Consider the following 27,363-nt stretch of genomic DNA (forward strand, 5'->3'; position numbering starts at 1 on the left):
TTGTCATTAGTTAACTCTGTCCAGAATTGGACTTAAGGTCACACAAGCCAGGTCAAATAAAATATTTTAAAAAACACAGATCAAGAAAGTGTACTATTAATCATATTTTAGTGTGTAGTTTTGTGTGTTGCTTGGTGACGTGTTTTTTTTTCCCTCTAGTGGTAAGTACTAATTATTATAATAAAAGAAAATAAATCTATAGTACCATATTCTTGACATTGCTAGAGTATTATTTAGCTTAAAATTGGCAATTCTTTTCTTGTTTTCTAGTATTGCTAGATGTGCTAAAACTAAAGAAACACCTTTAGTAAAATCACTAAATTTAGAAAGCCTTCAGGACAGAAGACTCAAAAGTAAAGTAGCAATCATACATAAAACACTGAAGCATAATCTTCAAATACAAAAACAAAATCGAATTAAATACTCTGAAAGACACAAAGATGAAGGCACATTCATTATTCCATATGCTAGGACAAATATGTACCAGTGTTATTAGAGCATGGAATGGGTTGCCTGAGCTAGCCAGGAAAACCAGTGACTTGGCAGAATTTAAGTCATTGGTTAAAAAGGCATGACTAGATGCACCACGCGTAGGACGTTATCTTCTTCTTTTCTGAAGAAACGTCTGCATTTTATAAGATAAGATAAGATGGCAAAAAATGTTTTTTTTTTTTTTTCTAATTTTGGGCGTTTTCTTCTAAAAAGGACTTTACGTTCAAAACTCAAGTGGGCAGGTCTTGAATTAACGGACCATAGCGCGGGCAGGTCTTGAATTAACGGACCATAGCGCGGGCAGGTCTTGAATTAACGGACCATAGCGCGGGCAGGTCTTGAATTAACGGTCCATAGCGCGGGAAGGTCTTGAATTAACGGACCATAGCGCGGGCAGGTCTTGAATTAACGGACCATAGCGCGGGGAGGTCTTGAATTAACGGACCATAGCGCGGGAAGGTCTTGAATTAACGGACCATAGCGCGGGCAGGTCTTGAATTAACGGACCATAGCGCGGGAAGGTCTTGAATTAACGGACCATAGCGCGGGAAGGTCTTGAATTAACGGACCATAGCGACGATAGACTGAAAAGCATATCGCCTGACTAAAACATATATCTTCTTTAATCCTTATCATTTTATACTATGAATTGTCTGACCCACCCGCCAGACAAAACAGTTTAAACAGTGTACACTGTTTTCATTCAGGCCGGTGAGAGGGAGCTCTTGTTCACTTTTTCTGGCCTAGAGTTCTAAGAGCCGAAGGCTCAACTCTACCTGACAGTTTGAGAAGAAGAAGAATAAGATACTATTAAAGTGCCATTGAATCTAGGAGGTTAATAAAAAAAAACGCAGACAATGTATCCATTGACAGTTTCCTTTTTACGATATAATCGCAGCGAATTCAGTTTACAGAGAAACGAATGACATCATTTAAAGACGTCTTTATCTTATAATTGAAAGACGTTTCTTAAAAATTAAAGTTATATAATTACGTCCTTCTCATATCTATGTCTTAATCTAGTCGTACTTATTAATTGGAGTTCTAATACTCTTAAGCCATAGCTTTTCCTGGCTGATTTGGGCAACCTGTCCTAATAGCACTAGAGAAGAAAGATCACTTGTATGACTTTGTCCTAGTCATTGGAATAAGAAATGTCTTTATCTTTGTGTTTTTCTGACAATTTTCTTTTTCTTTTTTTTTATTAAATACTTTATGGTTCAAGGTATTAACTATTATTGTTACATTACTTTTAAGTCTCCTATCCTGAAGTGCCTTTAAATGTAGTGCTTATATTCTTACAAATCTTGTGAATATCGATTAGCTGTAAACTTTTAGCTCAATTTATTTTATTTTCCTTATATTCTCTTGAGTTAAGGGGTCCCAAACAGAGGACGCATATTTTGATATTGGTCTAACCAAGTTTAAATAGTCTGAAAAGCAGCGATAAAGCACTTAATGACTTTAAAATACGTCACATGAAATCTCGTATAAACTTAATGATACATTTCCCACAGGAGTAAAATAAAGTCCCTCGCTATTCTGCATTTTAAGTTTGCGGTCATTTAGTTTTTTACGACAAAATCCAAATTATTACATTTTAACGACAGAGCAAGATTATTTTACCGCACAGGTCCATTCCCTTAAAAGGGGCCTTCTCATTTCACATATATTTGGGGGGGGGGGCGCTCTCTTCTTTTTTTTGCATCATGACTATTTTTTTTTGTCGGTTATTCAGGCCATATACCGTTTAGTTTTCCTGACACCTACATCTGACACCTATCCATATCTGAGGGATTTGAACACAATAAATAAAGTAGAATAATATAACAATTTAAAAAATGGAAACTTAATTAAATTTAATCCTGCTCTTTTCTTTCTTCTTCCAGCAAAACTAGCAATTATATTTAAAAAAAAACACTGAACCATAATCTTCAAATACAAAAACAAAATCTAATAAGATACTCAGAAAGACAGAAAGATAAAGGCACATGCCTCGTTCCTTAGGCTAGGACAAATTTGTACAAATGATCCTTCTTCCCTAGTGCTATTAGAGCATGGAATGGAGTGCCTGAGCCAGCCAGGAAAACCAATGACTTGGCACAATTTAAGTCATTGGTTAATATGAATGTCTACATGCATGACGCGATGGACGAAATCATCTTCCCTTTTTTTGAAGTAACGTCTGTATTTTATAAGAAAATATTCTCATGCTTTTAGATTTATTAATTTTTTTAGGTGCTTTGATATTGAAGCTTGAAGGCAGGGTCTCCACTAAGAAAATCTTACCTAGGGCCTCTACTTACTAAAATCCGGCACTGTCCTGTCTTATAGCATTGGAGATTTAATGGCTCATCGAGAGTTACGTTTCTTTGTTTACTAAACTCGTAGCCTGAAATGTTTACAACTGCCACCACAGTGAAGAATTGAGTTCGTTGACTTTTTTTTTAGGTACAGGTAAAAGTTTACAAATCAACATCATTTCGTGGTTTGCCAAAAATAATCTGTCGCACGAAAATAGCGACTTGATTTACCATGACTCTGACACGAGAAAATAATCTTAACTCTTTCTCTCCTTAATTATTGACCACATTCTGGTGGAATCAACGTTGGTATCGTCAGTTGGGAGACAAAGAGTTAATTATAGATGGCAAAATAGTAGCCATTAGTGTTTCAATACTTTGGTGAAGTTATAGAGTTATTTCCCATTACTGTAACAGTACGCGTACTACTTGACCTGTGGAGTAGCTACCGTGGCTCGAAGGAGAAGGTTACTGTGCCCGGGTACAATGACCGACCATTAGAAAGAATCGGGTTACATGTGGTTGTTTGGTAGAAGCTCCAGTAAAAAAAACTACAATAAAAGCGCGTTGTCCTGTTTCTGACCTCCGACTGTAATCTACATCATTCGTTCACCTTTCTTCATTCCTTCATCTGCGATGATGTTTACATGTCAAGGTGGGAAGCTCTTAATTAACCAAGTTACCCACCCCAGCAGATAAATGCATTAATATATGACAGCACCACCACACACAGTACATGTTAAATAAACTAACCAGCACCACCACACAGTACATGTTAAATAAACTAACCAGCACCACCACACAGTACATGTTAATTAAACTAACCAGCACCACACACACAGTACATGTTAATTAAACTAACCAGCACCACCACACAGTACATGTTAATTAAACTAACCAGCACCACACACACAGTATATGTTAATTAAACTAACCAGCACCACACACACAGTACATGTTAATTAAACTAACCAGCACCACCACACAGTACATGTTAAATAAACTAACCAGCACCACACACACAGTACATGTTAATTAAACTAACCAGCACCACACACACAGTACATGTTAATTAAACTAACCAGCACCACACACACAGTACATGTTAATTAAACTAACCAGCACCAAACACACAGTACATGTTAATTAAACTAACCAGCACCACACACACGGTACATGTTAATTAAACTAACCAGCACCACACACACAGTACATGTTAATTAAACAAACCAGCACCACACACACAGTACATGTTAATTAAACTAACCAGCACCACACACACAGTACATGTTAATTAAACTAACCAGCACCAAACACACAGTACATGTTAATTAAACTAACCAGCACCACACACCCTGAAAGGGGAACTGTACTTTATTTACTTATTACCTAATTAAAACGAATTGAGGCTAATACAATAGTTATGTATGCCACATTACATCTTGACTACTAATTATTGTTATTTAATTGCATTTGTGTATCGAATCTTTCACTCTCTGATCCCTTCTGTTTTGTGGATTTGTGTCGGTCATTAAAAGAGAGAGGGGAGGGGGGATTTAAACACAAACCCCTCTTGGCTACGCTTATAGAATCTGGTGACTGATGTATGGATAGTCTTATGGATAGTCTTATGGATAGTCTTATGGATAGTCTTATGGATAGTCTTATGGATAGTCTTATATTGAAGTAAATTTCGGAGTGAGGTTTAAAATCAAAATTTTTCTGAGCTATGCTTTTGGAATTTGGGGATTGTCGTTTGCATTCTTTTTTCTTTTTTGGTTTTGTTTTATAGAAGATGGTAATATGACTGCAAAGCCCCCTGGTAGTGGGTTTTAAACTCAAAACCCCCTTGGCTGCGCTGGGGCAAGTGATGGTTTAGTATTAAAATCTCACCTAAAATGAATAGAATCAAAGCAAAAATCCAGTCACTAAATTTCGATCTCCCCCTCCCTGCGGGGGGGGGGGGGGGGTAGGGGGGTTTCATTTCGGAAGGGGGGAGGTTTGAACCCTACCCCCTCTGGCTACTCCCATGAAATAAACTATTGTTTCTCGTCAAGTAAAAGTACTGTTTATTGTTATTATCACGTGACAGATGATAACAATGAGATCACGAGCTAATGGCGATTTGGTGTCCCGAAAGTAGAGCTATCGTATTAATTCGTTCAATGAATCATCAGGTGGTAGAGATTCTCTGACATTCTCTTAATTTATACACTTATGCTTCTCTTGGTTTAATTATATTAATTTATTCATCTTATTTCTCGGCCATCTTCCTAAATCATTAACCTCTTTTTTGGTTGCTTCCCCTCATACAAAGGGAAAGTTGTGACATATCACTTGTACAGGATACAGTTATTCCGGTATGCGCTTCGAAATGAGGACATCTTTGTTTAGGAGTTCAAAGGTCAGAAGCTCGAACTGTCATACTGAAATATCATATTTAATAAAAAAAACATGTGAAACGAATAAAGCACTCAATTAAAAAGGAATGATATCTGAGTGGAGATTACGCAATATCCATAAGACAACGGCCGTGTGGTATGCACTTCGAAATGTCGTAATATTTATTATATCTTATATGAAGGAACATAGCCTAGTGCTAAAACATTTGGCTTTCTAAGCGAGCCTTATTTATTATATCTTATATGAAGGAACATAGCCTAGTGCTAAAACATTTGGCTTTCTAAGCGAGCCTTATTTATTATATCTTATATGAAGGAACATAGCCTAGTGCTAAAACATTTGGCTTTCTAAGCGAGCCTTATTTATTATATCTTATATGAAGGAACATAGCCTAGTGCATAAACATTTGGCTTTCTAAGCGAGCCTTATTTATTATATCTTATATGAAGGAACATATCCTAGTGCATAAACATTTGGCTTTCTAAGCGAGCCTTATTTATTATATCTTATATGAAGGAACATAGCCTAGTGCTAAAACATTTGGCTTTCTAAGCGAGTAATATAGAGCTAGAATCCAGGAAAGCAGTAGAATTTCAAACTTCTGGATTCAAAGACTCGTTTAAAAAAAAAAAATGGGTACCAGGCATAAAATGGGGGGAGTAGGGATACTTCATTGTCTTCTCTGAAAAGTAAACGTCGCTAATTGATAAGTAAAGGTCATTGGTCGTTTTACTTGACAATTGACACCCTCGTTAATTAATTGTCGTCAAATACTTCAGGTAAGATTAATATCATCCTAATTGACTTTTATATATATATATATATAAATATATTCGCATTTCGGATGCAAATTTTAACATCCATACAGCTTCCTGGGCGACTAGTACGGGCATAGACCCTGGGGACGTTTTTTTCATTACAGTTATTTTTTTTTTTTTTAAATCGATATAGCATTGCTGATAGAATATAGAAACCCTGGCACAAGGGCAATACCCCTGTTTACGAGAGAGAGAGAGGATTGACCTATAAAGTGTCGTATCCTATTGGCATCTGCATAATTTGAGTCTTTATGCTAATTTAGCGAACACCTGTGCTGCCATGGGAAATAAACGGAACCTTACTTGCTTGGAATCTTTGAATCTTGTAAAGAAACGAAAGATAATGACATTTTTTTAAAATTAATATAACTTTTAAATTACACTAATACTTTCAGAAATTTACGTAGAAGATGGGTTCGCATTCAACTCCAGGCTTTAAGTTCATTAAAGGTAAATGTATACTTATATTTACTTACTTGTTGTTCTTATATCGTACCTGTTATGAATGTAGTAGAGTATACAGTGAATATGACATAGATAAAAGAAGCAGATGGAAGAGACATCATTGTTGTGTTGAGGATATATATAGTATATAGTTCGTCCATCGTGGTTCGATGATGGTCACTTTAAAGATAATTACATCCTAGGCCAAAGCAACCGCAGGACAACGGGAGAAAGCAGTGGGAGGAGGGTGAGGCCGGGAGCATAGAAAACACTATTTCAGAGTCCAGAGCGCTCACCCAATGATCAGGCATCGGGAGACAGAGAGACAGACAGAGACAGAGAGTCAGACACAGAGAGAGAGAGAGAGATGTAGGCAGAGACAGGGAGAGAGCGGCATAGACAGAAAGATATAGACAGAGATATAGAGACAGTGAGATAGAGAAAGAGAAAGAGACAGAGAAAGATATATATATATATATAGAGAGAGAGAGAGAAATAGAGACACAGAGATAGAGAAATAGAGAGAGATATATATAGAGAGAAATAGAGACAGAGATAGAGACAGAGAGATAGAAATAGAGACAGAAAGAGAGGCAGAGACACAGACACAGAGACAGAGAGTCAGAGGCAGAAGGAGAAGCAGATAGAGAGAGAGAGAGAGAGAGAGAGAGGCAGAAACATAGTCAGAGACACAGCGAGAGTCAGAGAGGCAGAAAGATAGTCAGAGACACAGCGAGAGGAGGCAGAGACAGAGAGAGAGAGAGGCAGAGGCAGACAGTCATTGACAGAAAGTCAGAGACAGAGGGAAATGCAGAGACAGAGAGAGATATATATATAGAATTAGTACCAGACAAAATTTCACAAATTTTCAGACACTCTCGCTTTGCGGTTTGGTATTAGCGTAAGCTACTTATGAATGCTGGATTTATCGTGCACGCTAATGTATTATTTTAAATCCTTGCCATTGAAAGAGAGCCCACTAAACGAACAAGAGAGATAGAGTGAATATGATGAAGTCTCTTTTTTTTTTTTGTAGTGTAGGCTATATAAATTTAGAACATAGTTGTCCATATCAGCGCCAAATCTGGCAAAGCCAAATCTGGTAAAGCCAAATCTGGCAAAGCCAAATCTGGTAAAGCCAAATCTGGCGAAGCCAAATCTGGTGAGGATTTTTTTTTATAACTTTTGGTCTCGATTGTATTTCCTTGAACTAATGAGCTTGTATTGTTACATTTATTCACCAGGCAGTCTGGGTATCAGGTCCGAACACTCGGGTCATTCAAATGGTGGACACAGCCATTCACATGACCACGGACACACCCACACCCATGATCTGCCCGATGGCCCTGGACTCTTCGACCAACGTGACCTGCCTATGTACAGAACTGACTGGAATCAGGTCATTGTCCCTATATGTCATATACAAAAAGTATAATTTCATTATTTTTTTTTTTAATAGTAAGTGTTGTTTTTTTTTTAATTTTAAACGACCCATGTTCAGAAAACACCTCATTGGAAGATTTTTTTTTATTACAATACCTCTATTCAAGTTACAACTTCATGGAACCTTCAGGATATTTTTCTGTAATAGAAGTGTTGTCTTTATAAAACAAAAAAGTATTTGTAATGTTTTTTATCCTTTATTTTGTTTTTACAATAGACAGAATAAAAAAAAAATTAAGGCAGAATTTTCGACAAAGTTAAGCATTTCTTATTTTAATTTGGCAATGATAATTTCTTTTTTTAAATTGTGTACTTTATTGTAATAAATATTTAGTATGCAGATTATATCAACTCATTCTGTCTCTAGGTCTGTCTGATATAGATTCTGAAAATGTTAATCTACACACCATTGCTGAGTTCATAAAGTTAAAACTTTTCCCAAATATTCATTGTTCCTAATAAAACATGAATTAATTTAGACCAATCAACTAGTTGATTAAATTCTAGTAACGTATCTTTTTAACTTATAGATAGCAGACGTTACTTCAAAGAAAACAGATAATTACGTCATACGCATTCATGTGTCAATTTAGTCATGTATGTTAATCAATCTTTTAAACTCTGATAAGTCATTGGTTTTCCTGGCTGATTCAGGCAACCCATACTATTTTTTAATGGCACCACACTAGAGAAAAAGGAGCACTTTTACAAATTTGTCCTGGCGTATGGAATAAGAAATGTGTCTCTATCATTTTGTCTTTCTAAAAATGTTATTAGGTTTTATTTTCTATTTGTAAATTATAGTTCAATTTTTTTTAATGTATTAATGCTACTTTACTTTTTATTCCTTTGACCTGAAGTGTCCTAATTGTGTTAGGCATTTAAAGAGGAAATAAAATTTACAATATTGAGACATGTGGCTGCAATATTTAAACTCTTCCCTTAGATAATTTTATTATTTGTTAATATTTTTTTTCAGTAATATTCTGCTTGTTTATCTACATTCGAATTACTATCACTTTTATCTGATCACTCTTTTTCCACAACTCACTTTTTCTGCTACTCTCTGTATTTCTTCATATTTCTTCATATTAGAGGGTTTTTTTTTTCTGTCTCTTTTTTTCTTTTTGTCTTATTTTCTGTGTGTCTCTTTTTCTCTTTGTGTCTCTTTTTCTCTTTGTGTCTCTTTTTCTCTTTGTGTCTCTTTTTCTCTTTGTGTCTCTTTTTCTCTTTGTGTCTCTTTTTCTTTTTGTGTGTCTTTTTCTCTTTGTGTCTCTTTTTCTCTTTGTGTCTCTTTTTCTTTTTGTGTTTTTTTCTCTTTGTGTCTCTTTTTCTCTTTGTGTCTCTTTTTCTCTTGTGTCTCTTTTTCTTTTTGTGTCTCTTTTTCTCTTTGTGTCTCTTTTTCTCTTTGTGTCTCTTTTTCTCTTTGTGTCTCTTTTTTCTATCGCTCCATATTTTTTTCCTTTCTTTTTGTATTTCGTTTATTCTCATCTTTCTCTCTCTCCCACCCCCATTTTTTGTCTATCCATAGCAATCTATTTCTTTCGTTCACTCACTCTCTAACCCCTATCTCTTTCCTTTCTCTCTATCTCTCTGCCTGTTCTCTTTAACCAAGCTTATTTTATTTTCTTATTTCTATGTCTCTATTTGTTTCATTTCACTGTCTTTCTCTCCGTTGTTTATTTTGTATGTTGACTAAATCATTCTCTCTTACACTCACTGACAATACAGATACACACACACACACACTTTGTTTCAATTTTTTTTCCTCTCGACATACTGTCTCCATGAGTTGCCAAAGATTTCAACCAATTCACTAACACAATCACACGGAGTAATGAATATATGTTTTTGACCCAGAGAGCTCAGAGGGTTAGGGTAAACAATGTCATATCTAATGAACGCATAGTTAACACAGGGGCGCCCCAGGGGGCTGTGACATCGCCATTGTGGTTCATTTTGTACACCAATGATTTTCAATCCGAAAGTTCTTGTTGCTCCTTCACAAAATTCGCTGATGATGCGGCTCTTCTTGCCCTGCTCTCAGAGAGCTCAGACGTAAATGAGTATTTCAAAGAAATAGAACACATTGAAAAATATTGTAAAGATATTTTTTTATTATTAAATGTAAAAAAAACAACCAAAGAAATGATAATCGATTTTCGTAGGGACAAGAAGGAAAATAATATTGTTTCTGTAGATGGAGAGACTATTGATATTGTGCAAACCTTTAAATACCTTGGTACTATCCTAGACAATAAACTAAATTTTACTGCAAATACTGATTATACCAGCAAAAAAGGGCAGCAAAGATTACGATTACTAAGAAAACTGTCCTCGTTTAATGTTAGCGAAAAGGCCTTGGCTATGTTTTATCACGCTCACATCTGCAATATTTTAAGTTTCAATATCACTGCCTGGTATAGCAATCTGAGCATTAAAAATAAAAATAAACTTTATAGAATCCTAAATGCTGCTGGCAAAATCAATGGCAAAAAACAAACCCCGTTTGGGCAGTTGTTTGAGACAAACATCTATAAAAAAGCTAACAAGATCCTCGAAATAAAGAATCACCCTTTGTGTCAGGATTTTGTGATTTTACCATCACAAAAGAGATACAAGACACCGATAGCAAAGACAAACAGACACAAACACTCTTTTGTTCCCCTGGCAATCAAATCATTAAATAAGAACAATCTGGTATAAACTTTGTCACATGTAAATTATGAGTGAGTCTGGTGTGAATGTACACTTTGGTTTCTTATAGTTATAATGTTTTTTGTTTGGTGTAATGCACAAATTGTAAGACAAATTTCCTTACGATAATAAAGATTATTATTATTATTATTATAATTATATATATATATATATATATAATGTAATATATAAACAGAGCTTATATTAGGAAAAGAAATGCACATTTACAGTCATATCTCTATATTGTAATATTTATTTCCCTTTTTCAATATCAAACGAAATTAATTAATTACAAATAACTATTTAATTGATTAATATTTATTTATTTTTTTCGGGGGGGGGGGGGGATAATAAATAATTGTGCCAAGTTTTAACTTTATCCTAGAGTAAGAATGGAGCGAAACAAACTTTGTACCAGGCAGATAGCTAGCCAAATGGAGTTGAAATAAGTTTTTTTTTTAAAAATCGCTATACAGCGGTTAGTAGCTTTCCGCTGTTTTCTTGAGATGTACGAATAGTGTCTAGATCAGTGGTTCCCAAACTTTTTTGTCTTGTAGACCCCTTGCCATGTTTTCTGGTTTTCGGTAGACCCCCTGCTTGATTTGCAATTTTTTTTTGCAAATTCATTGCCATTTTTTTAAAACTTATTTCTAACTGTAGTGAGGTGAAGAGATTAAAAGTAGTTTAAAGCTACAATAAATGTATAGAGATCTATTATTTTTTATTCATAAAATTCAAATTTAAACCAAACGCGCTGGAAATGTTTTGTTTTTGTCAGGATATGCATCCGTTGCTATGGATATTATGTTTCATATAGGAATTTGTTGTTCTATAAAGTAGATATTCAAACATTAAATATTAATTAATAAATTAATTTGCCTAAGTGGTATTGTAAAAATTTTCGCAAAGAGTAGTCTCCAGTGTATCTCTTGATCTTTCACGTCTGGCTCAACTATTTTTACTAACAGGAGAAGGGGCAAAAGTGAGTAACTGGCGCCTAAACCAGTACGCTTCGAGCAGGAAGGGCTCATTAGCCTTGGCTTGTCACCCACCTAGTTGATGGAAAACTGAATTCAAACCTCTGCTGCATTGCAGCTAAACCCAAACATGGCCAAAGGCTTCGTGGGTTAACCCTCAGGACAAATATGGAGCTGGCGACCCTTAAGCAGTTTTCAGCACACAGCGCTACACCCTGTCAGAGCCTGTGACACTGCTGATCCCAAACAATATATATGTCATTTGCAAAAAATTACATAAGAAGCTTTTAATTTTATAATTCATGGCACCGATGTGCTCTTGAACTGTATTGTTGCTTAATGAAATTCTTTTAATAACATCAGATTAGGTTTGTGTAAAACAGTTTTTACAACTACAACGGCTGGTAAAATTACCAGTTTAACCTTTTGTGTTTTCCGTATTTTGTTATAAGTAAAGAGATATTGTAAGACTCTCACAAACCATCAACTTCTCTATATGATGTCGAAGAGAGATTTTGTGGGTCTATTATTAACTTTGAGTGTTCGAAAGCTTTTCAAATCTGTATCTATTGTGACAGGGTGGCATTGTCTCAGATGATGCTCCAGTCATATCGTCATAAAAAGGCAACCGCTTGTTTATTAAGGAAGGAAGGAATCCCAATTTTAAATAATCATTGCTGTACAACCCATATTTCTTTTTGTTAAACATTAGTTACATATGAATAAATTAAGCTATTTAAAAAAAAAGTATATAAATTAAATACAACAATTTTTTTGTTTGAATAGCAGGATAAATATTTAAATGATTAATTAAGGTACAAATCATATATTAGTGTATGAAAGAATTACGTTAATGGGATGTAAAATTAAAGTCACAACCCGCTTAAATTAAATCAACTATCGTAGACCCCCGTGGACATCTCATAGACCCCCAATTATATTTTTCACTTTCGTAGACCCATTGGAAGTCTTCATAGACCCCTGGGGGTCTATATAGACCACTTTGGGAATCACTGGTCTAGATTAAACTGCTCTAGAAACTGCCACATATATCACAGTGAATCGTCCAACAAGGGGAGATTAACCCTTACTTGCGTGAAACCAGTTGTCTTACTTGTTAGGTCAAGGTCATGTGTCTTTATCATGGATAACGTAGAGGAATGGCGCGGCCTCTCTCTTGACATCCTGCTAAGAACAGCTGCTGGCCGAGACCATTTGATAGAGAAGGTCTGAACACTGACCAACAATGTCTCAACCTTGTGGGCAGTTTGACTAGTGCGAGGCAAGGAAAGAAATTTTGCAAATTAAAATAAAATATTTGACGAATTTATTATTTTAATAAAAATGTCTGTCATTAGGAGCTCAGTTCAGGTATGACCAGAGCCGGATTTTAGCAACACCCTGACCCTATTTTTCAATATTTAATAGGTGCAATTTTTTGCTATAAAGTACATTTTAGAAATCCTGTTAGGACTTAATAGTAAGACGCGAAGAAGACGGATTAAATGGAGTATTTTCTTTGTCACGTGACATAACATTTAAAAAGGTAGAACAGAAAAGTTGAGAGACAGATTTACGGACGAAGAGACCGGATGTTGTAACGTGGCGAGTTGGACTGTGCCCCATCTTCCTGTAATCAAGTTTTGAGTTCTAAAATTCCGGATTTACTGATTTTCTATCATTCGTTCTGTTTTTGGTTTGGACATTTAAGAACTCTCGATAGTAATTAATAACATTTCAATCAACAGACTCTCATCAGCTTGTTCAACACCATCTTCGCGTAGCTATTGTTGTGACACGGTTGCTGTGTGTGGTCAACCGTGACACATGGTCAAGTGTTGGGTATCGGAGAGTTAGGGGACTTGCGGGAAGTGACGAGTGTGTAAACAAGAGAGAGAGAGAGGAAGTCAGCGAGTGAAGTTGGGTATCTGGATACAACGTTGCCGTGTATATGTGTTTTGTTAAAATGTTCCACAATTAAAAGGCACTGTCAACGTAAAAGGACTTGTTTCTTCACAGCTATCAACCACCAACAAAGCTCTTATTTAGTGGGGAGTGTGGTCGAGAGGTTAAGATTATGCGCTTACGGTTCGACACCCGACTCCGTGCAGAGTTGTGTCTACTGAGCTCCTAAAGGCAGCACGGAAAAATACTCCCAAATACTCCCTCCCCGCTCAGGTCTACAAATGAGATTGGACCATAGCGCTCTGAGCGTGCTATAAGCATGAAAGTAGCGCTAAATAAAAGCTATAGTAATAATAATAATTGTAATCCCACTTTTAACAAAGTGTTCATTATCTCTACAGAGAGGCTTCACAGTAGGAGTAGGTGGGCCTGTGGGGTCTGGAAAGACTGCTCTTGTCCTAGCCCTCTGTCAGCTGTTGAGAGATGACTATGGAGTCTGCGTCGTCACTAACGATATTTTCACAAAGTATGTAGAAACGTCATAAGCTAAAACAAGTTGTTTTATTATTATTATTATTAAATTCCTCCTTTAAAAATCAGCAGGATCCTCACATTAGCAATTATTTTGCTTTTAAAAACTAATGAATGTTAAATTTAAAAAGAAAAACATTTTTACCCGGCCAAGTTCCCCCTCCTTGCCAAGTTCCCCCCCCTTCCCAAGTTCCCCCTCCTTGCGGAAACAAAATCCTGGTTGGCTATAACTCCACTCTGAGAAGATAATTTCTAATGAAAGATAGTGAGATGAACTCCTATTGAAAAAACAGCAGGAAGGACTCAATCCTCCCGTAAAGCTCTGGCAAGAAACTAGGCCGTTCGGCGTAATGCCTCATAGCTACCATACAAGTCAAGTGACTGCTCAGACAGGTCCCCCCTTAGCTCGCGGAGCTGGGGACACTCGTACAAGACGTGCGACACTGTTTCGACGCTCTGTCTAAAGTGACGGCATCGGGAGTCAAAGTTCGTGCAGAACCGGGTAAAGTATGCCCCAACATGTTCCGTCCTAAACTGTGCAATGATTGCTTGTTCTGACCTCCTTAACCACCACCACGGATCGTCGCGATCTGGGTGACTCATATGCTGCCAGACACTATGTGCTCTGTCGGATTCCTTCCAGGACATTAACCACTTCTCATGAATGAGTGCTTCGATTTCTGCCGTAATGTATTCATAATACTTTTCATTTCCTTGATGTTAGTATGATCTGAATAGGATTTCTGTTGATTTATAACCACCTCACAAAATCTTTGATATACATTTGTATATTCTGTTTTATTTTACGTCTCGAGAGAAGATATTTTCCTTTAGCAAGTTCTTGTGTGACTAAAGAGGCCAATCCTTGATACACAGCTGCGGTCACAGGTTGGGCATCTGTAATCACCAGGCACCGTTACATTTTCATTCATCCTTTTTTCTAGTATGCTTGGACATTACATCATTATCTATAAATACTGATACTGATATATAGAATGCATGGAATATTAGCGTTACAATGATTCTGTAATGATGGCCCAAATCGCATGAGAAACGTAAATAAATTCTCTCAACTTCTTTCAAGTATTATATTTGTGTATTGTGTTGTGTTGTTTCATTGTCCAGAGAAGACTGGGAGTTTCTAAACAAACACAACGCTTTAGAAGCCGAAAGGATGAGGGCCGTGGAAACGGGAGGATGTCCTCACGCCGCCATCAGAGAGGTCAGTTAAACAGTTTTCTTATCTAATAAGCTAAAGACTTTCCTTAAAAAATATATTTACGTCTTACGAGTAAACAAAAATTCCTTATTCAGACCTTGGCTCTACACTCAAACCATCTGATAAATAATATATTATAAACTTAGGTTGATAAAGCCAGCAAACATTATATCACACTTGAAGTTTTGTTCATAAAAACCCGACTAGTAATAGAAGTCTTTTTTATCTTAGTAATAATGGGTGCTAAAAATCTAAATCGACCACCTGCGGACAATGGTTATGCTTGCCCTGGATGTGGCAAAATATGCAGGTCACAGCTGGGGCTGCGCAGCCACGGGAAATTACTGTACTCATCATTAATCTTCGGGCTCGAAGACAAGCCTTATGAATAATGGGTGCTAAAAGTGTATGTCAGTGATACTCGACGTTCTTTGTGCGGGCGATATCTGACCCTTCGTATCTTCTGCCCAAGGTGGAGAAATAAATTGAAGATATTCGTTTCATTCGGACTCGACGTTTATCCAGGTGACTCGACCACTTACACGCATGTCAGATATGTAAATGGATTCCAGGTCTAAGACTATGCTGTTCGATGAGACTCGGTAGCCATTTACTAGCGATCAATATCTGAAGTATTTCTGGTTTAAATCCGTTTCTTTCTAGCATGCTACTTTTCGTTGTGTAATTTTGGTTTGTTGATTTATACTAATATAATATATGTCTAAGCATTTAATTATAAAAACGTATACAGGCATATACAATTTCCAGTTAAAAATCTGATTAAACACTCTCCAACACACAAGTTTAGTGTAGTAAATTACATTCGAATGTGGTTTAAAATAAACAGTGGACTCTTTCCGTCTTTTCCCCTATAGGATTATTCAATGAATATGGCAGAGGTAAGGGAGCTAACTCAAAAATATAATCCTGATGTCATCTTTATTGAGTCAGGAGGAGATAATTTAGCAGCAAACTTTTCAAGAGAGCTGGCAGATTTCATCATCTATGTCATTGATGTAGCAGGTAAAAAAACAACAATTTATTTAAACATCAGCATCAATCTTATTTTAAATTAGAATTAAAACATTTATTTGTATTTCTTGTGTACTACGTTACGAATGTTAAGATATGGAAACTTATTTTACCACTGTCTGGTTTAGTGAAATGAACAGATTGGTTACACTTATCGTATATATCAATGGTAGTACCCAAGGATATATATGACATTGCAAAACTACCTTTAAAGCAGAATGGAAAAATTCTTACATATACAGTCCCTTCCACTAAAAAGGTGGGACAGAAACGATGGCTGCCTGGTCGTGCGGTTTGGGCGCTGGACAGTCGTTCGGATTTATCGATTGTCGAGGGTTCAAATCCTGCCCGCTCCCATCCCCCGTCGTCCTGCGGGAGGTTTGGACTAGGAAGTAAACTATCTTCAACCCTGAAGGAACATCCGAAACATGTCAAACATTTTACAAAACATAATAGAAGCATGAACGTTTCGCTATACAATAGCAATCAAAATGTCTAGACATTTATTCTTGAAAGGTTTCCATTAATAATTAAATGCAAACAAGCACCATTCCGATAATCTTTTAATATTGTAGTATGCCAGTTATAAATAGAAAACAGCACCTTAGCTGCGACTTATACATTATGTAACTTTTAGGTGGTGACAAAATTCCAAGAAAAGGTGGACCAGGCGTGACTCAAAGTGACCTTCTGGTCATCAACAAAACAGATCTTGCAGACGCAGTTGGCGCCAGTCTTCAGGTACTGACAAACGACACTTAATACATTAGTACAACGTAAATTAACAGATTTTTAAAATTCATTTTACCTAAAACAACGGAAAAATTTCACAATATTTTATGTAGTGCAAAGTAAGATAACAGAACCGTTCTTTTTTATTTTTTTCACAGAAATATTGGAAGTAACAAGCGTTAGCAAAATGATTAGCAAAATGATAAGCAGAAATGAATAGATACTTCTATTTTACATATCTTGCAGACCACATAACAGCGTGCTGTCTACTTAAACAAATTTAGTAATTGCAAGTAACATACCTAGCAGTTAAAATTAACATATGTAGCACTTGCATTTAGTATGTACAGCAACTGCAATTAACACAAGTACTACCAATCTACATACCTAGTAAAAAGCAGCATATCTGGCAAATTGCAGTTCACCTATCTAGCAGATGCTATTGACATATATTGCGGAAGCATTGAACATAGCTTGCAATTACAAAATATATATAGCAGTTTGTGATAGTAAGTGTATGTGTTTTGCGTGGCTGGTAGTGCAGTGTGTGTGCCTATGTATGAAATGACCAGTGGACCTTGAGTGTACATGCTTGAGTGAACAGTAGTGTGTCAGGGACTGTGTGTAAAAGGAAGGCAGTTTAAGAGAACAAGTGGCTGGAGTAAAGAGCATAAAGAAGGACGAATAAAATCATTGTGTTTATTGAAGCTCGCGTTGTTTTAGTCTATTACACAGTTGCACTTTACGTGTCATGATGATGCAAATAATATATCTAGCCTTTTTAATTAACATATCTATAAGATACAATTAACATATGTACGAGCAACACGTTTTTAACTATTAAATGTGAGTAGCCCTTCGAAGCTTGGGTAGCCTAATTGAAGAGTTATATCTCTTATTCCTGCTTCTTTTTAAAAGAATTGGACCTTTTTTCTCCAAACAGCTCTACCATTTGTAAGCCTAGATGCACTAAGGCCCCGTACTGGGATTAGTCCCTTACAGCACGGTCCTTGTATCTGGCAGTGTTCTTTAGGGTCTGCCTGTCTCCGTACAGAGCGAGACCCCCGCATGCACCAGTTCTATCTGTTTCAAGACTAGTCGTATCTTTGAATGTGTTTCTGTGCATCCTGCATTCGTAGAGGTTGTGCTCCATGGTCTCGTCTTCTGCGTGGCAGTGTCGACATCTGGGATCGTGATTTTCCTGGATCCTAGAGAAGTAAGCCTCCTATCGGACAGTGTCCAGTGCGGAATCGTGCCAAGATTGCTTGCTTCTTTCTGTCTAACTGCCTCCACTCGTCTTTTCTGTTTGGGCGTTTGAGAACTTTCCCGACTTCCCGTCCCGTGCTACAAAGTTCCCAGCTGTTGTACCATTTGGACTACAGTTCTACCTGAAACATCTCTAGACTTTTTGAACGTAAATAATTGTTCGAAAATTGTTGTCTTTATATTAAAACTCTTGGGACCAATTTGTTCAAAATCCAACTTATGTACAATTTCATTGACCAGTTGATTGCACAAACTTTTATTTTGTAAGTCATTAACTTAAGCTCTATCTAGACCAGGGGTTCTCAACCTGTGGATCGCGACCCCGTTGGGGTCGATAGAGAATTTGCCAGGGGTCGCCTAAGACCATCGAAAACATGGATTGTTTCTGTCTATTCTTCTATTGCTGTATGTGTGTGTGAGAGGGGAGGGGGTCGCGGCAGAGTAGGGGATTGTAAAAAGGGGTCGCCGAGCTTAAAAGGTTGAGAACCGCTGATCTAGACTACTAGATCTACTGCATCTTTCAGTGATGGCGATCTCACGTGACAGTGTGGAGGAAAGTCAAGAAATATTTAAAATCACCTTCACCTTAACCTATCCCTTTAATGTCGATGAACATTTGGGGCACCCCCCCCCCAATGATCTGTCCAGTCTTTCTCCTTTCCTCATGTCTTTTTTCTTGGATAGAATCTCCTTCAATGGCAGGCTCGCTCATTCTTTTATGTTGTCTTCCCATCGCTTTCTCTGTCTGCCTCTCTTCTTTTTTATGGTACAGCTCCCAAAACTAAGGTCTTTGCGAACCTTAAGGATCTTGTAATATAGCCATCGAGTTATAGTTTAGGTTTATTTTTTGACAGTGTTTAGCAGGTCATCATGGCGCCCACTTGCCGGTTGTTGTTTTTTTACATTAAATATTACGCAAAATGCAGGGCCCCCCAAAGAGGTCAAGCCCCCGGCCCCCAAATGATGAAAAATTCCAAGCTAAGCCACCGATATATAAAATATTGAACCATGCTTAAGATGTATTTCATTAATCACCTAAAAATTCACTTTTCCTGGCATACAGAGAAACAAAATTACAGCTTTTCAATATTATTTTTATCAAACAGGTGATGGTCACAGATGCCAACCGAATGCGTCACGATGGGCCAGTGGTTCTCACACAAGCCAAAAACGGCATCGGCGTTCAGGAAGTAGCAAGCCATATCTTCAAGGCCAAAGAATTACAACAGAAGCTTAGTCAATAAACTGTATTCACCAAATGAAACCTGACATCTGAAACACGTTTTTTGAATCTCGAATTCTGAAGCTAGTCTTCAGTAAACTATATATACAACTTTCCATCTGTCACATGTATTTTATAATATGTCATCTGTGGTAGTCATTTGTAATTAATTATCTGTAATCAATGATCTGTAATTAGGCTTCTGTAACTAGACTTCTATAACAGGTTATTTGTAACTTTTCTTTAGTAACCAGTTCTTCTTTGTATCTGATTCGCCGTATCTGTTTCTATGTAACTATACTATTATTACGTATCTAGTCTCTGTATCTAGTCTCTGTATCTAGTCTCTGTATCTAGTCTCTGTATCTAGTCTCTCTGTCTAGTCTCTCAATCTGGCCTCTCAGTCTTGTCTCTGTATCTAGTCTCTGTATCTAGTATCTGTATCTAGTCTCTCAATCTAGTCTCTGTATCAAGTCTCTGTGTCTAGTCTCTGTATCTAGTCTCTGTATCTAGTCTCTGTGTCTAGTCTCTGTATCTAGTCTCTGTATCTAGTCTCTGTGTCTAGTCTCTGTATCTAGTCTCTGTATCTAGTCTCTGTATCTAGTCTCTGTGTCTAGTCTCTGTATCTAGTCTCTGTATCTAGTCTCTGTGTCTAGTCTCTGTATCTAGTCTCTGTATCTAGTCTCTGTATCTAGCCTCTGTGTCTAGCCTCTGTATCTAGTCTCTGTATCTAGTCTCTGTATCTAGTCTATGTATCTATTCTCTGTGTCTAGTCTCTGTATCTAGTCTCTGTATCTAGTCTCTGTATCTAGCCTCTATATCTAGTCTCTTTATCTAGTCTCTCTGTCTAGTCTCTGTATCTAGTCTTTGTATCTATTCTCTGTGTCTAGTCTCTGTATCTAGTCTCTGTATCTAGTCTCTGTATCTAGTAGGGGTGCACCGGATAGTACTTTTTGATATCCGGCCGGAGCCGGATATAACCGGATAGTACAATTAGATATTCGGCCGGAGCTGGAGCCGGATAGCTACATGACTCAAAAAGCTTGTTTTACTGAAGTTTTTGCAAATCTTCTATATAACATACCTATATTCATATTATTTTGTTATTTACTTTCTTACTTTAAACTCTATCACTGATTGATAAATTAAATTGAACAGCATTTTTTTTACAGATATGCTTATCATAAACTAATCTTTGTAACATGATATGGTGTGTGCGTATGTATTGTAGGGCAGAATATGGGATAACTCATGCAGAATATATAAACATATATGTAACTAATGTAACTCTTTCAAAGGTAAAGTTCACTCTTGGTTTTATAGCGTAAATCTTTCTTAAGTACAATCTAAGTTGCATAGTGGGTAGATGTTTGTGTTCATGTATTTGACACCATCAACTTGTCATTAGGCTCGTGTTTTAAAGGCCACAAACCGCTTCTGGTTTGTATCTAATACAGATAATGGCTTAGTAAATATCTTAAGTACAGCAAATTTCCAGCCGTATGCTGGGCATTAAATTTTGTACAATGCAAAACATAGCTGCTTCGGTCAAATGACTCATTCAACCAATGGGCAGTTAAACCAAAATATCAGCTGTCCAAGTGTCCGTTGAGAAAGCGATGCTTTTAGCATCAGATAGCATTTCACGAAGCTTTGAGGAAATATTGTCGTAGATATCTGGAATAACACGTTCTGTAAAATATTTGCGACTAGGCACAGTGTATCTTTTCTCCAGTACTTTTAAAAGTCCAATAAATCCAGGCTTCTCAACTACTTGGTAAGGTTCCATGTCAGTTGCAATCATCTTTGCTATGGCCAAGTGAATGCGTTTAGCATTATCACTATTAATATCCCACAATTTAGCTTTGTCTAAGACCTCTTTAATCCCTGGTTGCTGCTTGTGTGTGAGGCTTGACGAATCACTGGAGCTCGTAGACGTACTGGTACAGGCAGTGATATTACTTGATGCTGATTTCAATGCAGTCATTTCGTTGAATAAGTCTGGGTGTTTCGAGCGTAGTCTTGTAGTCCAGCCCCCCCCCCCTACTAAAGATTAACTACTAAGTAAACAAACTCAGTTTCCTCGAAAGGTGTGACCACTAGAGAGTGTCAATACGCTGACATTAAACCTACGTCCATCGTATTTAACTTGTGGTTACCCACCCATAAAAAACTCAATGTGATGGACTAAACAAATAAAAGGGGATGGGAGTTATTCATCTCTACCTCTGGAGATATACCCGCACAGCTAGACAGACGTCTGGTCAGCATGACGTAGTCAAGGAATGTAGCATTTTAACATGTTAACTAACTTACTCAAAGGTCAAGACAAATTGAAAAAAGTGCTCTGCTCTGTATGTAAAGCGCATTTATGATGTAAAGTTTCATCTCTATTTATATTAAGTTATTAACACGCCTTGTCTTTATAATAAACGATGTTTGGTGCATATTCATAATGGCTCTATTTTTAAGCACATTATTTTGTTTTCATACAAACATTAATACATTCTATAACAGACAGTAATGGAACTAGGTCCACTTTATGCATATTAAATTATGTACTTTTTACTATCCGGTTTACTATCCGGTAGTGATATCCGACCGGAGCCGAATAGCACCGGATAGTAAAAAATGCCGGATATTCGGCAGAAGCCGGAGCCGGAGGGACTATCCGGTGCACCCCTAGTATCTAGTCTCTGTTTCTAGTCTATGTATCTAGTCTCTGTATCTAGTCTCTGTATCTAGTCTCTGTATCTAGTCTCTGTGTCTAGTCTATGTATCTAGTCTCTTTATCTAGTCTCTGTATCTAGCCTCTGTATCTAGTCTCTGTATCTAGTCTCTGTATCTAGTCTATGTATCTAGTCTCTGTATCTAGTCTCTGTATCTAGCCTCTATATCTAGTCTCTGTATCTAAACTGTGTGTCTAGTCTCTGTATCTAGTCTCTGTATCTGGACTCTGTGTCTAGTCTCTGTATCTAGTCTCTGTATCTAGTCTCTGTATCTAGTCTCTGTGTCTAGTCTATGTATCTAGTCTCTGTATCTAGTCTCTGTATCTAGCCTCTATATCTAGTCTCTGTATCCAAACTGTGTGTCTAGTCTCTGTATCTAGTCTCTCAATCTAGTCTCTGTGTCTAGCCTCTCAATCTAGTATCTGTATCCAAACTGTGTGTCTAGTCTCTGTGTCTAGTCTTACATCATAATTTTGTTTTTATCTTTAGGTCATTAGTCTAAGTGTAATTATGTAATATTATTGTGTTAGATCCAGATATACTTGTTTGGATTATATAAAATATGAAAAACTGGTGCTTTTTTGTTAATTATTTAATTTTTTTAAACATGTTTTCTTTATTAAGCCTAAAGAATATAATGTTTAAATTTTAAAATAAAAAAAAAAAAATTAAATTATCACATAGATACTATATCAGACTTTTCATTTTCCTATTTTAAATCTCTAATAGTATTTATCACGATAAGAAAAATATTCAGTATTATTCAGTATCCACATTTGAGGGCAGTTTAAGCTTTGTTTTTGATTTTGAAGGAACATCGATTTTGGAAGATGTGTTACGTAGCCCCTTTAAACCTACTAATAATTATGATAATATAAAATATCAATTATGATTATTTATAAATGTGACTAGGTACTGCAAGTGTATGAATGCTATTTTCTTCCTATAAATTTAATTGTAAAATATGAACAACAAAAATTTTGTTAGCATCCAGAAACATCTTTTTGTGCATCCAGAAACATCTTTTTGCGCATCCAGAAACATCTTTTTGCGCATCCAGAAACATCTTTTTGCGCATCCAGAAACATCTTTTTGCGCATCCAGAAACATCTTTTTGCGCATCCAGAAACATCTTTTTGTGCATCCAGAAACATCTTTTTGCGCATCCAGAAACATCTTTTTGCGCATCCAGAAACATCTTTTTGTGCATCCAGAAACATCTTTTTGTGCATCCAGAAACATCTTTTTGTGCATCCAGAAACATCTTTTTGTGCATCCAGAAACATCTTTTTGTGTGTGTGAAAAAATGAAAATTGACAAAACAATTTCAAGAAACTTCACCCCACTCTCTCTCTCTCTCTCACTCTTTTACACGTGTAACTTATAGACTATGCATTTATGTAGCTTTTTCACTTAGTGGTCTGTCGGCAAGTTTGACTATTTAAATATGTCCCGGCTTTGGAATTTCTGAGTGCCCCTATCAAGATCATGTCAGCTTTTTTGTTCACTAGAGAAAGTTAAAACCTGCTTATCTGTTTATCCTAATAATAATTTTTTTTTAAAAATTGCTTACTAATGTTTCTTGGATTTTATTATCAAACTAATAGCCATACGCTATGACCCATGACAGTCAGGCTGTGGCGAAGTTTAAAGACACATATCTTTAGTAATGTATTGGTAAATATAGAGGTAGAGACACATATTAACGAATGAACTCACTTTAAATCCTTTCTTAATGACGTCAAGGAAATGACACGTTTTCTCGCTTGTTAAATACTTGGCATTCATTTTTAGTGTACCAAGTAAAATTTAAAAAATTATGTAATAAGAAAAAAGGGAAATGTCATTCGTTTATTTTGTACGATGTTGGGTATTCAGTAACCTTAGATTCATTCAATCAATTATTGTGAACAATCCCAATAGACAGTATCTCTTATTCAATGTTTGATAATATTGAAAAGTAAACATGTCTGTACTTATAAAGGTCTAGTAATTAGCACATAAATAGCTGATATTTCTCGAAGGCATCTTTTAAAATTAATTGATGGCTGTAAGCATAATATTTTGTCACGCTTACATGCCATCCTGTAAGTATACATTTGGTTGAGTATTGACTAAAACATTAGACGTAATCCATGTTTAAGTCTATAATTAACTACGTAAGTGAAATTTTACGCTCTTAGACAATTAGCCGTTCAGATATTTTCCCGTTTTACCCTCAAGGTCAGGGAATCTGTAGTTAAGTAAGTTAATTATTACGCAAGTCATGTATTAGTTTGCCGACTATTTTCTCAACGAATACACATTTACACACTACTCGATTCCAGTCTATTATAATTTTATAACCAAGATTATGATACATATTATTATATATATGTTGCTTGAAAAAGTTAAATTATTAGTACGAAGTCTGTCTGTTAAATACTTGTAAAATTCTACATATTTAACTTTTCAAAAGTTTTAAACTTAAATAACTGTATTACACCGGTACAAGATTTTAAGAATTTTAGTTTACGCTATATTTCTACCATAAGCTGAATATAGGGTAAATTTTATGAGTTCTGCATATTTAGTCCTAAATTGGAAAGCTATCTTTCTCCAGAACAGTGGCGCGTTCGTTCTAATTTTTACAGCTGTCAATAACAAGAGAAACAATAATTGCATATTATGCATTTAATTTAGAAGCTAAAATAGGTTTGTTTTTAAATAATTATTAGTATTCAAACATTAACAAGTATAATGTGGGTAGGTTACGAACAATAAAATTGAATTGAACAAGACCCAATGTATATTTCATATTTGTTTGACCATATAGACACAAAGGCATTTATAATTTTACACAATACCTACAAGATCTAAGTCACAGAATTTGAATCTACTTTAAAAGGGCTTCTTTGAGAATCTAGAAAAACACAACCATCTCCCTTTTTTTAAAGGACGTCTGTAATTTTAAAAACAAGAAAATTCAAAATCAATATCAGCGATGGATTCCAGCAACTCCACATTCAGCGTGAAGATAGTACAGACCACCATTGTCAGCCCAATCCTACTTAAAGCCGTCATTGTCGTCAATTTCTTTGTTTTCACTGAGGCGATTGGTCTCTTTGGCATTGTCGCAAACGTTGTCAATATTGTAAATTTGAGAAGGCAAGGCTTCAGAGATGGGTTTAACATCACGCTAACAGCCTTGGCCGTGAGTGATCTCGGGATCTTGGTTACTCAACAGATCTACATTCAAATTTATAATCCGTGGACGGATGAGTCCCTCTTTGCAATGCTGAAGAGCCACATGATGCTGTTTGTCATTTACGCCAATGATTACTTTGTCAGAGTCAGCGGCCTGATCACCTCCTTTGGTGCCTTCGAGCGATGCCTCTGCGTGGTTCTGCCAATGAAAGTCAAACTGGTCGTCACGCGCAAGACTTCAACCTTTGTGAATGTGTCCATCTTTCTGGTGTTGATCGGTTATGTTGTACTTCCGTATAGTTTGATGTACGTTGGCTGGAAGTACATACCAAACGAAAACAAAACTATCGCGTATGTTTTCTTCAAAGAAAATAGGAATAGTATTATGAACCTATTCTACATTGTGGCTGGCATATTTCTTCCCTATTTTACTATTCTAATGCTTTTAGTATTTACTGTCATATTGATATCGAAGCTGAGGTCTAAGTCAGAGTGGCGACAGCGGGTCTCAACCCAGGGAAGACACGCCTTTCGTGAATCGGACAGTGTCAGCTACAAAGAACGAAAAGTCACGGCCATGTTGTCAGCCATGTCTGGACTCTACGTCGTCTGCCTCCTGCCGCATTCGGCCTTGAACTTGGCCATGGGGTTGGTTGACGGAATGAAGATATATGGTATCTATTATGATATCACTACTCTGGCCTATACGTTCGTAGTCCTGGCGGAGACGGTCAACTGTAGCCTGACCCCGATCATCTATTTTAAGATGAGCTCTAAATACAGGGAAATAACTCTTGAATTGCTTCGATGCAAGAAGAAATAAAGAAACTGATATAAATGGGATTCTTCTCTTAATTCTGCAAAATACATTTATAGTTTTATTTTATTATCATTATAGTTGTGAGTCCCCTCATTTCGACAGAGTTAAGAATCAGAAAGTCTGTCTCTAAGCTTTTTTAGTCGATAGATTAGGTATTAGATTTAGATTATGTATCAATCATTTTTGTTCAATTCTTATATTCAATTCGTAACTTTGTGGAAACAAAACCTGGGTTAAAACGTCTGGATGGTTTGGCCCTATTCCTAAAAATGGCTCCAACGATTTTCCTAGAAATTTGAGTCGCTGTATATTGTTGGGTAAAGAATTACTAGCTCGTTGGCCACACTGGGAAACTCTAGTTTTACCTTTTTTTAAAAAAGTGGCTTAAGTAAATCAAGTAAAGTTCCCCTTTTAGGCCTTGTGGTCTATAGGGCAGATGATGTAAAGGGCACCTGTTTCTGAACAATATCAAGCATCAGAAACTAGAACACATAGCTTTATCTCAACAGCTATTCAGCAAACTAAATAGCCTCAGCTTTTATATTAGAAACAAATTCAGTGACTAGTTAGAATTATCTGCCCGGAAAAAAAATCTTTCAAATGTTGGTTATTAGTGACTGTAGAGGATGCCAAAACTTTCATAGCTAACTCTGCGAAAATTGGTGTGATAGAAGAAAACTTGTTTCAAAATGTGAGAAAATATTTCCAGTGTCTGGATAACTTGTAAAGAAATTGCCTATAAACAAAAAATAATATTATAGAATTAGATGTCGCTGATCCAGCTAAGCAAACCATTACATCTGGTGTAAGTCTCATTTCACTTGTAACAAAAAATCCCATGCTTTTTAATGAAATTTTGTTGCCGCTATTATGAAATGAGGAATACACTAGATTCATTATGATCATAAAATCATTGCCAAGTAACAAAAACGGCATTATTCTGAAGTTTTCTAGAAAAGTCTATGGCAAAAGTGTTCACATTTTGACAAATGTACAAAATGGCCTGGGGCGATTTGCGTAGGCATCCATCTCATGACATGGGATGTGTAGTTTCATCGCTGTAGGTGGGGGTCGATCGGTGGCGGTGACAGTGGGCTTGCCTCTTGAGCTAGCCAGGGGTTCTCAACATGTAGGTCGCGAACCC

General features: G+C 36.5%; 2 protein-coding genes across 3 annotated transcripts; both read left to right on the forward strand.

Annotated features, from left to right (window-relative positions):
- Positions 1-64: 64 nt before the first annotated feature.
- LOC106062878 (urease accessory protein UreG-like) lies at positions 65-20,538 on the forward strand. 2 transcript variants are annotated; one of them, XM_056008719.1, is made up of 8 exons: positions 65-161; positions 6,412-6,466; positions 7,705-7,859; positions 13,884-14,008; positions 15,139-15,235; positions 16,108-16,255; positions 16,902-17,005; positions 19,369-20,538. In XM_056008719.1, the coding sequence occupies exons 2-8, from the start codon at positions 6,427-6,429 to the stop codon at positions 19,504-19,506; spliced, it is 807 nt and encodes a 268-aa protein (XP_055864694.1). In that variant the 5' UTR covers positions 65-161; positions 6,412-6,426; the 3' UTR covers positions 19,507-20,538. The 2 variants fall into 2 exon arrangements, with proteins under 2 accessions (XP_055864694.1, XP_055864693.1); XM_056008718.1 differs by lacking the exon at positions 65-161 and having other exon boundaries at positions 6,352-6,466.
- Positions 20,539-25,196: 4,658 nt separating this feature from the next.
- LOC106062879 (neuropeptides capa receptor-like) lies at positions 25,197-26,222 on the forward strand. The gene has a single exon (XM_013221192.2). The coding sequence runs from the start codon at positions 25,197-25,199 to the stop codon at positions 26,220-26,222; it is 1,026 nt and encodes a 341-aa protein (XP_013076646.2).
- The last annotated feature ends 1,141 nt before the right edge of the window (positions 26,223-27,363 follow it).

The sequence above is a fragment of the Biomphalaria glabrata genome, chromosome 13 (assembly GCF_947242115.1).
Source record: "Biomphalaria glabrata chromosome 13, xgBioGlab47.1, whole genome shotgun sequence".
In the NCBI taxonomy this organism is placed as follows: Eukaryota; Metazoa; Mollusca; class Gastropoda; family Planorbidae; genus Biomphalaria; species Biomphalaria glabrata.